General features: G+C 41.1%; 2 protein-coding genes across 2 annotated transcripts; both read right to left on the bottom strand.

Annotated features, from left to right (window-relative positions):
• Nucleotides 1–629: 629 nt before the first annotated feature.
• Nucleotides 630–1,442, bottom strand: LOC148103736 (uncharacterized). The gene has a single exon (XM_087839198.1). It carries the CDS (start codon nucleotides 1,440–1,442, stop codon nucleotides 822–824), a length of 621 nt encoding a protein of 206 aa, XP_087695324.1. The 3' UTR covers nucleotides 630–821.
• Nucleotides 1,443–2,253: 811 nt separating this feature from the next.
• Nucleotides 2,254–5,295, bottom strand: LOC148103735 (uncharacterized). Its single transcript, XM_087839197.1, has 8 exons — nucleotides 5,276–5,295; nucleotides 4,674–4,732; nucleotides 4,526–4,591; nucleotides 4,270–4,321; nucleotides 3,256–3,336; nucleotides 2,950–3,164; nucleotides 2,555–2,822; nucleotides 2,254–2,412 (listed from the first exon to the last, which is right to left on the bottom strand). Exons 2-8 carry the CDS (start codon nucleotides 4,679–4,681, stop codon nucleotides 2,254–2,256), a joined length of 849 nt encoding a protein of 282 aa, XP_087695323.1. The 5' UTR covers nucleotides 4,682–4,732; nucleotides 5,276–5,295.
• Between the last annotated feature and the right edge of the window lie 6,502 nt (nucleotides 5,296–11,797).

Raw genomic sequence — 11,797 nt, 5'->3', positions numbered from 1 at the left:
AAGTGCCTTTTGTTTAGATGGACTGCTGGACTTTCCAGACCGGTAGGTTTAGGGAAGTCATTTATGGGGTCATACACTGACCCCACACACACACACACACACACACACACACACACACACACACACACAGTATTCTTTGTTCACATGTATACCTATGTAAGATGTTATATGTTAATGACCCTATGCATATTCATGTAACCACAATAAAAGGAGTGCTATGGGGAACCTGGCTGAGAGTCTGACGGAGGTCAAGTGGTGGGACGACACTTGGCTCCAGGCAGGTCTCCCTCATGCATGAGTAACATGAAGAACTTTGTCTACTTCGTGTCTTGCTTTGCTGTGTAATTATATTGTCTTCAACGTTCCAGCGAATAGGTTTAAGCTACAAACCTATCAGACACACACAGTGATATTTGAGAAGTGAAATGCAGTTCACTGGATTTACAGAAAGTGTGCAATAACTGTTTAAATCAAGCAGGTGCATAAATTGGCAACACAAAAAAAGAGAAATGAAATAAATATTTAGTGTATATCAATGTGTGTGTCTCCTATATGATATATGTAAGTGACATTTTTCATTGTAACAGCGATTCATACAGGAAAATAATGACTATTAATAAGGTTGCCCAAACTTTTGCACCACACTGTATATAGGAACATAGTGAAGACAAGTTACTTAAGAGAGTAAAAAGAGGTTAGTTTATTTTGGAGTAGAGCTCCATTTATTAAGAAAAAATTAAAAGGACAGGAACACTCTTTAGAGGTTTGTGGGTGGCTCTTAAAAGAGCCGTTGTGGGGAAGTCACTCGGACTTCAAACAGGCTACTCCTTTGGTTGCCAAGACACAGCTCCCTCCGCCGAGAAGTGAGCCATGAATTTCTCCCTCACCAGGACAGCCTCTCTGGAGGAGTTGTTTGCTGCCATACGACCCAGGCCTTGCAACGGCTCCACCACAGCAGGTGCCCCTCTCTCGTCCACACAGCGCAGAAATTTGTGGAGAACACAAGTTGCCTTCACACACTTCTCCGCAATTTCAGGACGGAGCTCCATGGCGCGCCGATACAACCTCCACTGTGAGGAGAGGATACCGAAGGCACCCTCCACTATCATCCTGGCCCTGGAAAGGCGATAGTTAAAGATCCTCTTCTCTAAAGGGAGGAGGCATCCAGGGAAAGGCCTCATGAGCTCACGCCGCAGCGGGAACGCTTCATCAGCCACAAAGACATGGGGCTGGGCTCCACGGTGTTCTCCACCAGGTAGAGGCTGGTCAGGAGGCAGATGGAGAGTCCCAGCCCGAAGAGCCTGACCAAAGGTGGAGTTGGCCAGAATACCACCATCGCTGGTCCTCCCGTACCCCCCAACATCAATGACGCAGAAGCGATGCTCTGCATCCACAACCGCAAGGAGAACAATGGAAAAAGTTCCCTTGTAGTTGTGGAACATGGATCCTGAGTTGGGGGGTGCCTTCGTCTGGACGTGCTTCCCATCCAGAGCTCCACAGCAGAGAGGGAAGCTCCAGCACTCCTGGAATCCCTCTGCGATGGACCGCCAGTCTTCAGTTGAAGGCACAGCCATGAAATCGTCCACTAGACAGTCCCAGATGGCCGTCGCTACCTGGGGGATGATCTGGCTCACCGTGGACACACCAACTCGAAAACTGAACGCAATGGTCCTGAAGGAGTCCCCGGTGGCAAGGAACCTGGACAAAATTGTTTAAAATGAGTATTATGTGTACTGCAGTTACAAAATACATTATTGAAATTACAAAATTACAAATTACAAAACATAAATCTTACATAAAACATTTTGTAATTATAAGGATAATTACATGATATATATTAGATATAATCTAAAGCAGTCTGCGGGGATTATATACAAATATTCAACTATCCCAGAATTAAACCAGGTCTAAATAAAAAGGAGTGAGTATCACTACAAAGGTTAACTCAGTGGTCCTAATGCTACAGTTTGATATCAGCAAACACCGAGCGCATACACTGATATGACACCACAGCCATGCTATCATTGCAAACACTGATAACAGCATAAATCGAATTAAATCGGGACTTGATGAGACCTTCTGAGTATCACTAGAAATATTATAAACAGTCGTCTCCATACCACAGTTTGCTATCAGTAAAAACCGAGAGCATTCACTGTTAGCATAGGACATCCATGTTAGCAGTGTATAAATGGATAGTTTAGCATATATTACCATGACCAGCAAACTACTTTGTAATTTTGTAGCAAATTCTCACCTGTGAAACGCAAAATGAGATACGATCTTGCCCCTTATCCTCCTAACATCAGGTAGTGTGGCAGTGTAGATGTCAGGGATACCACAGCCTGCAATCCAGTCCCCAAGGTGACTTTTCAAGTCTGCCAGGTCTTCTGGGGTGCTGCAGTTGGAAACCTTGAAAATCATGCACCTCCATAAATACATACGTTTAAAGCATTCACTAAGTGTACTTACATTTTGAGACGTTCCACTGATGAGTAAAGCTATGCATTGTTTCATTGAATTTAATTACACCTCAGCATGCACACAGCTTTACCTTTTCTATGTTCTGTTTGATGTCTTCGTCCATGAAGACCTCTACATCGAAGTCATCAAGAGATGTCTTCTGGCCACACATCATACAGAACAGGTGTCTGTTGATACTCCGTGGCCCTGGCCCATTGTGCGCTATGGACCAAGCAATCAGTTTTCCAGCCGTATAAAACTTGTTGCTTGACAGCAACTGCTGGCTATAGCTGAACAACAGACTGCCAGGCTTCCCCTCAAAAATCCCTAGGGAATTCTGAGTTTCGACCATAAGTAAGCTGCAGGAAAAGATAGTAAAAAAATAATAAATAAAAAAATTGAGTCAAATTGTGATTTCATCTTTGCAACAACAAAAAACACATTCACGCATTCTATTATTGTGTGGGAGAGATGGGAATGGGTTACCGAAAAAATTCCCGCCTTGGGCCTCCATAATCATCGGCCATTTCACCAACAAATTCAACATTTGGCAATTTATGCCAGGCAAAATATGACTTAGAAAGTGCCATGCAGGCACTATGTAGGATTTTCCTTCGTCGGGCTATTATTGTACAATAATTGCTGGTGTCAAGATGCGTTTCCTGGAAATCTTTCAACACAGTCGCAAGGTCCATCTCGTCCTGAAGAAAGGGGGGGGGGGGGGGGGGGAGGAAGGTCATGACTACATGAAACACATGCACAGCAGTTCTGGCAGTGTTTCATGAGACATACATGTGAATCATTTTGTTCAGGGGAAGCCAGGACAGCCTCATCCAGGTCTGATACTTCTGACTCTGCAGAGTCGATGTAAAACTCTTCCCTAAACAGAACAAATGCATTTGATTTTTTTAATATCATGTATACATACTGAAATGGAATGACTCATCTGATAAAAGAATCTGATTTCACATTCTTTTACTGTACAGATACAGCCACTTAAAATGGCCATGTGGTCCTTGATTGCATCTGTTGGAGCCATTTGTATTTTAACAAATTTCAAAATATTAAAATATAAAGTTTGTTGTTAGTTTACTTCTATTTTTGGGTTAATCATTTTTTATTTGTAGGTTAATGCTCACTTCATTGTTTTGTTGTTTATCTTATCAAGTCAGCCAGGAAGAATTTCAGGGCTATTTTTGATAACTTAAGAGACTGGTATGAGACTCAGACATGCACTGAGATGGGCCTTTTGTTTTGTTTTTTTTTAATTCGAGAGACAAGCAGCATGAAGCAACAAAAATGGATCTTGTTATTGGTTGCCAAAATGGATCAATAAACTATACAATGCAACTTTCAAGTTTTGACAGTGCAGTTTTCCCTGCGCACAAAAGATTATCACAGGGCAGCAGTGTCTTCTTTTCCTTTTTTTGTGAAACATAAGGAACTGCCACTCCAGTGCTCATTTACTGGGAATAGTTTGGGTGATTTGTAGTTCCAAGTGTCTGAATGGTCAGGCTGACTAAAGTGTTATCGATGCATTTTCAGCAATTAAAAATACCAAAATCACGACATCAACAAATCTGAAAAACATGAAAAAGCAAAACAGAAACCGAATGAGGCAATTAAACCATTGGTCTATATTCAGAGCACATAAATGTTACCAGTTCAATACATGCAACCTTTAAAATTTTAATATTCGCTGGTCTCACCCCGTATATTGTACTTATTGAGTGTCTATTTACCTATGGTGTGTGCTTTATAAGTTCCACTTTACACTTACGTTTTGGCATGTTATTCAACAACTACCACTTGCCTGTTAACCTCTGGTTCCTGGAGAGTATGGTTTTCATGCAGACCACTGCAAAGGAATAGCAGAAATATTTCATAGCAGGAAGAGGACCCCAATGCAGATATTTATTGATCTAGACTACACAAAATGATCCAAGTTATAATAATGATAGAATTAGTTTGTACAACAGTTGTTTTACCAAAAAAATTAAATTTTTTTTGCAATAGTTTAAGATTAAAATTCCAACCCATAAACAAACAGAGTGCCATTTACCTGATAACCTCTGGCTCCTGTACATTGTGCCTGCCATGGTCAGGTGTCTCGGTGTCATGCAGCACACTGCAATATGGTAAATATTGATGATGAGAGGGTGTAATGCATTTACAGTGCTACAGTCCAAAGGCAGTTGTCAAACACTTACATTGCCATTTCAGACTGCACAACTTCTCCACCAGTTGAGTCCTCATTGGCTTCTGTAATCTAAAACACCAGAGTATTAAAATATAAAAGAAATGGAACAACAAATGACAAACAAGAACAGAGGACAAGTCAAAGACAAGAACCAAAACAGCCACACCTAAAACGGATGAAAGCATAACCACAGAAGATCAGTCTTTGGGTAGGTAGAACTTAGGATAACTGAGGGGAAAATAAATAAATAAATAAATAAAGGAAAGGTTAAGGACATTAACAAAAGACAATGAAAAAGCCAAAACCCAGGAAACTGGGATTACAAGAACAAAATGACCCTAACCCTAAAAAACTGTTAGACCACAGCTTGCTCTACTGCATTTCTGTTATTAACAGTGAATCAACTGACGGGGCATTATTTAAGCATAGCCATCTGGCATAGTGATCAGATGAATGTCTCAAATCCTTTGGGTAAAAGAACAGCATTTATTATTCTGAGCAGTAACATGTTAAAGATGTCTTATACAATACTAGGGTGACTGGAGCGCCACTGAGTTACAGTAATAGTGACAATTATGCCATATCAGCCACCCGAGTGGAACATTTGAATACCTTTGGACGGATATAAAGATTGGAGCGACCCAGTAGGTTTCTTGCTCTAATTTCTTGGGGAAATTCAGCGGGTTCAGTATCTTATACTTTTGTCAAGATAATGCACACTGCAGCCGACAGTTATCAGAAAGAAGCCATAACCAAGTTACATGGATTCTTTTTGTCATACAGGTAAACTAGTTATGTTATGTGCAACACTGTCATGTGCCACTCTGGTTTTATGTTTCAAATTCGTGTAAGACATCCAGAGTACTCTGATGACATTGACAAGGACATCTCCAGTTTACATGGGAAACTATTATTTCATCACTTTTGAGAAAACGTACATACAGGTCTGATTCAAAACTGCATATCTATTTTTTTAATGCATGTTGAAAGGGCAAAAATATTCCTGAGATACTGTTAACATTATTAAAATTGAAGGCTATTATTCAGTGGTATTACTTTAAACTGAGTAAAACGGTATTTTGATAAAAGTTAAGGTCTCCGTTTGTTTCAGAAAAAGCATACTGTCATTTATTTGCTTTTATTATTTATTTATATGCCCTCCGCGGACCATCTCTGCACTGCGTGGGTGATTAGTGGGTCCCTGCACAGTAAGTGCTGCACACAGGGACAAGACGCACTCAGTTACGATCTTCCCTGGGCAGGGGGAGGTGGTGAACTGTATGCCACTTTTTCATTGGCATACATTAAGTACAATGTTTTATTGCCTACGGTGGGGCAGGTCACATACTGGGTGAAGGTGGGCAGTGTGGAGTCATGATTAAAGTCCCCTGATATTAGAAGAAGAGCTCTCGGAGATTGCGTTTGCAGTCTGCGGACCACAGAGAGTCACAGGCTGCCTCCACGGATGCTAACAGCTAATAGCTCAATGTCTGTGTTGCAGAGTTGTTCTTCCACAGCGATGTGCCCAGGGATACCACAACCGTCTTTAACAAACACTGCCAGCCCCCCTCCTTTTCCTCTCTACGCTGTCTCTCGTCTTGTCCGCCCGCAGCAGCTGGAAGCCGGGCAGCCTACTCACAGAGGGAGTGCCGGGATACTGCCACTGTGACCGGGTTAGCGTCATTAGCTCCTCAATCATATCAGGGAGCGATCTCACATTCACAGTGATTACAAGAAGGAGAGATGGTGTGTAAGGTGTCCTTCTCGGGAGACATCACCCCCGTTTCTTCCCTCACTGGGGATGTAGGGTCTGTCTGCCGGTAGCGCAGCTGCAGGGCGCAGCGCTAACAGCTGATCCCTAATGTAAACAAAGGAGCAATGCACCGAGTGTCCAAATATGGGTGAAAAAAGAGGAGACAGAAAAAGAGAAAAGTCAACATAACTAGCACAAAGCGGTAATGCATGATGGCAGAATCTGATTGCTAAGACATAAGTTAAAGCTTAAGAAAAGTAAAGAGGAAAATAAGAAAGAAGCTCAGAAATGAGCAGAGCATGCTCTGCTCATTTCCTGTTAGCTGCCATAACGGGTAACACAGTTAAGGTTTCAGAAAAAGTATTCTGTCGTTTGTTTGCTCGATCATGCCTTAAACACATCAAAATGCATAGTGGGATTATAATACAAGTGAATACTGTGACAAGCACTGGTACTGAATAAGCAATCACTTAGCAGCAAGGTGAATCGGTGATGCATTAGTGTGGTCTGCACTTCCTCTTCTTTGATTGGGTGAAATGAGTTGAAAGTAATTGGATGAGGGAACCATGGGGAGTGCCCTGCATAATTTCAATAAAACGCCGTTTTAAACGCCGTTATAGCTGGCACAGAACGCCGTAAAAAACGCCGTTCAAAGATGCATAAAAACGGCGTTTTCTGCCGAGCGGCGTAAAAAACGGCGTTTCCGTCTGTCTTTGAACGCCGCTTTTTACGTCACTCGGATGGTGCGTTCAGTGCGCCATTCGAGTGACGTAAAAAGCGCCGTTTGTCGGAACAGAACGCCGTTTTTTTCGGCGTTTTGAATAATTAAACGGTGTTTCTTACGCCATTTCTTAACCAAACGGGTTAGAAAAAAAGTGGCGATTTTTGGCACTAATGGCTTGCCATATTTTTGTTCGCGTCCATCGTGTTCGGTGTGAACACACCGTAAGTGATCCCGCAGTGTTTATTTTGACTTTGGGACCTGAAGCAGACAGAGTTTTGGACCCTGATTACTACGCAAGGCTCCTGACTATGGCAGCCATAATGCTCCGGCAATCCATCAAGCGGTGTGCCTTCATAGTTTACCAAAGTCGTACTAACACATTTTTTGACAGATTTCTGCATGCCGTGTACCACATAAAATCGGATGAGATCAGTAAGCACAACCAGAATTCATACATAAGGCACACTGTTGATTTTCGAGAAAATTAAAGGATTTCAAGTGTGCCTTATAGTGTGTAAAATACGTTATACAGAAGAAAAGATTATATTGCGATATATATCGTTACTGCACATGCTTCAAATGATACTGTGATATGGATTTTAGGCCATATCACCCAGCCCTAAATGATACCATACAGTTTTTGAGGTGTGGGCATTACTTTTACTTTTATTGCACAAAAGGTGTGTGTGATGGTAAAACGGAAAAGAGGACAGGAACTTCATTGTACTGCTAACAGAAATGGAAGCCTGTTTCTGCCACAAAAACAGGATCCAGAACTCGATCCATAAATCCATAACTTGCAATTTCAATTTATTAACTCAAAATTTTGAGAAAAGTAACTTGAAATTTCGAGTTAGGGCTGCCAATCAGTAATCTACGTAAATAACGTAATTTCCTTGTTACCCGGAAGCTGAAGCCCTCAGCTACAAATTGTCACGTGTTCAGAATATTGAGGATGAGAAAAAAACAACGATGGTCCAGAAGAGCTTGGTCAAACAATGATTTTAATGAACACACGCAGCGTGGGGAGATGAAAACCGGATACAATCAGCATCGATCTCTGCCCAATAATACACAAGCAGTTGTTTTATAACATCAGGGTATAACGCCCCCTCATGCGCCAAAGCAAGTACAATACATGCATAAGTTTCAAAACCACAAATGTTCTGTTGACGACTTTTGACACATTTAAAAAGAACATTTTCTCCGTCTCCATGCCAGGTGCTTCCTGTTGATCGTCTGACTCTCGCTTATCTCTGGAACATCAGAAGCACGTCTTACGACAAATTGTCACTTATGCAGGCACAAATTTGCAGTTACAAGCTTTGCAAACTATTATTTGAACTCTTACCTAAACATGAGTCTAACTCAGTGGTTCTTAACCTTGTTGGAGGTACCGAACCCCACCAGTTTTATATGCGCATTCACTGAACCCCTCTTTAGTGAAAAATAAAATATGATTTTTTTCAAATTCAAGACATAGATATGTTTTTTATTGGTGCACAAAATGAGCCGTGCATGTCACGGTGGAGGCTCTGCCGAACCCCTGAGACCGACTCACTGAACCCCTAGGGTTCGATCGAACCCAGGTTAAGAACCACTGGTCTAACTACTGTGTGTGTGTGTGTGTGTGTGTATGTGTGTGTGTGTCTCAACCTCAACTGCACTCTGTCTCACCTCACCGAACCTCACAGACAGAGGCCAACTCTCATATGTGTAATAACCTAAATGAAACTATATATGTAATATATTGAATAAATGTTTTAATCAAATGCCACTACTCAAAGCTTAATAAAAAGGATATGAATGAATAAAAGATAATAATGAATAACGTGGTATATGTGTGTTTTGTAAGCGTGTAGGCCATCGTTCACAGCTCTAAGTCACTTACACAATAGATCGTCTGGACATAGCGCCAAACAAAGCTTATGACCTTCAACTACACTGTAAAAAATCAAACTTGCAATTGTTGAGCTTACTGTCATTTCTTTCACAATTCAACAATAAAAGTTGAGTTGCCCCATAAACTCAAATACATTAAGGGTTTCAACTAATCCTTTAACGTTTTGGAGCAAAAGTTGGTCTCAGATGAAATTTATTGCTGGCAAAATGAATGAATTCAAGTTTTACGTGAGTTGAAGCTGTTGGCGCCTTTCTGTGCCTGAGCACGCATGCGCATCTCATATTTTTGGATACTACGGGGTCTACTTTGCGCTTTTGCAAGGACTGAAAGCCACCTGGCCGTCTGCCTTAACGAGAACCGGAGGCTTTTTATACCAGGAGCTGGATAGATCGTTCATCTCAACTTTCTAAAGGCAAGTAATGTTTCTTTTATTATATCAGACAGTATATGTTTGAACAGTCTCAATTTGTCTTTTAGAAATATCACAACTGAAGTTCTTCGTATTTTTCCGAAACTTAGCATAGCATTACTTTCTAGGCTAAGAAGCCTTATTGCTTATGGGTATGTGTTTACTATATCATTTAAGATTCCATGTCACAAACTACGTGCCATGTCACAAAACAATGAAAATCCGACAAACATCGCTACTAAAGAGGCGCGCTCATATCTGACAAGCGTCCGCGACACCCCCTACGTGTATTTCATGAAGTGCAGTCTGTGGCCGCCATACCACCGAACGAAACAAAATAGGCTGTCTCGCTCATGACCAACAGCTGCAACCCCCCCGCTGCTATTTAAAAATAAATTTCGGGGGCGCCCGCTGCCATGTCGTTTAATTTGTTCGAATCACTTTTAGCCAATAAAATGTGTGCTTTAGTTTCTGTGTGAACGGGGTGGTGGAGTCCTCACGGCCAGGGAGCTCCACCAAACACGCAAACAGGAGGGAGAGGAAGATCAGAGGAGCAGTAAATATGGGGGTATTTTAAATACGAAGGCCTACTAGAGTCTGCAAGAGTCGTATCAAACAGACTTTAAATAACTTAAAAAAAACAGATGCATTAGAACTATGCATCCAGTAATGAAGCTGGAACAAAACAGATGAACAAGTGATTAGGACCGGGCGACATATCGAGTTTCTAAATATATTGATATATTTTTATATGAGATGTAACAATATCGTTTATATCGATATAGTCTATGTTACATTATAATTATGCTTGTGGAGCCGCAAGTTTGCCTCTCTTTCGTCCACTTTTGTCTCTACGCAACATTACTCCGCCTCGGCTCTCTCCTTCACTGAACACAACTCCCCCTCCCCCATCGCTTCACCTGCAGGCAACAAGATGGACACGGCAGCTATCAAAGAGGAGCTGGTCGGTAAAAAGAAAACATTTGAAGATTACTATTTTAGTGCTGTCAGCATAAAGTTAATGCCATAACTGCATCAACGGGGCAAATCTCCGTTAACTAGTTACCGCGGATCACCGCGTGCGTGGAGCCGGGCGGCTCTAACGAGCTAACCGGGCTAACGCCTTGACGCACGGCCTAAAATCCTTTCGATTTTCTCAAAAATCGATTTTTTTCTCAAAAATCGATTTTTTTTCTCAAAAATCGACTTTGCGCCTTATGTATGAATTCTGGTTGTGCTTACTGACCGCGAACCAATTTTATGTGGTACACAGCTTAAAAAAAATCTGTCAAAAATGTTTTGGTACTTTTACGTTGAAGCAGAGTGATACTACTCTGCTTCAACGTAATATTACCGTATTGTGTGTATAAGGACCATAAATGGCACCTGTAAGAGACACGGTTACAAAGACGATTTCAAACTCCAGGCTGTCAGTCACGCAGTAGAACTTGGAAACAGAGCAGCTGCGAAATCTGTCTTTGTTATTATGCTCAGCATCTTTTTGTTTACATTTTGACTGCACAATTGTGAGCTTTTTGTTATGCACAACATTGTTTTGGTTTATTTATGGAGCATCATTAATAAATGCACTGATAACTTAAACAGATGCTTCAGTAGTTTTATCCCACTCATACTTTCAATCCAATGTTTGTCATTCTAAGTTGTAAAACCAAAACATCACACAAAATTATCCTTGGCATACATAACACATCTCAGTACACTGTTGGTGCATTCCATGTAGAATACAATTTGTTAATAATAAATTTAATAAATGAAACATTTAATAAATTAAACATTTGATGTAATGTATGTTTTGTAAATTATTTGTTTTACACTGTTTTACATGGCATTTTACAAGGCAGAATCAGCTCACTTTAGTGAGCCAAAACAATTAGGACAGGAGAAAAACATTCTTAAGTAATGTCAGGAAGCTGGTATTTTATTTTAAAACTAATTGCTACTTTTATTTATTTAGAGAATTAAAAGCCAACTCCAGACCACTGCTTGCTTGTCCTGATTTGTGAGGGATTGATGGAGAGTTGGTAAGGAGAGGAATCAGAACAGGAGCGCCTCCCCCCGCCCCCAAACACATAATCAGGTAATGTAACTTTGGTAATTTGAGATTAATTCAGGTTTCTTTTGAATTGTTGACACTGTCCTCTCCTCTCTTCTCATTATAGTTTTTGTATGCAGTGCCAGTTCTGCTCTTTTGTCTGTTCAAGCCAAGAAGTACTCTTAAGGCATCACCAGCTACGACATAGAAGAGGATTTCATTTGCCCTGTGTTTACAGTGACTGCGTCTGTTCGTTTAGGACACGAGGGGCATTGAAGTCTCACCTCAGCAG

This window comes from Neolamprologus brichardi, chromosome 3, assembly GCF_056152115.1.
Source record: "Neolamprologus brichardi isolate AB-2024 chromosome 3, ASM5615211v1, whole genome shotgun sequence".
In the NCBI taxonomy this organism is placed as follows: Eukaryota; Metazoa; Chordata; class Actinopteri; order Cichliformes; family Cichlidae; genus Neolamprologus; species Neolamprologus brichardi.
The sequence above is the reverse complement of the archived record's forward strand: the minus strand, read 5'-3'. Positions and strand labels throughout refer to the sequence as shown.

What these genes read in the sequence shown, in the direction of transcription:
- LOC148103736 (XM_087839198.1), bottom strand. Translation starts at nt 1,442, where the DNA reads ATGTTCCACAACTACAAGGGAACTTTTTCCATTGTTCTCCTTGCGGTT.
- LOC148103735 (XM_087839197.1), bottom strand. An exon ending in CAGGAGCCAGAGGTTATCAG is followed by an intron (nt 4,322 to 4,525) that starts GTAAATGGCACT and finishes ATTCCTTTGCAG; the next exon opens with TGGTCTGCATGAAAACCATA. An exon ending in TCAAACAGAACATAGAAAAG is followed by an intron (nt 2,413 to 2,554) that starts GTAAAGCTGTGT and finishes ATGATTTTCAAG; the next exon opens with GTTTCCAACTGCAGCACCCC.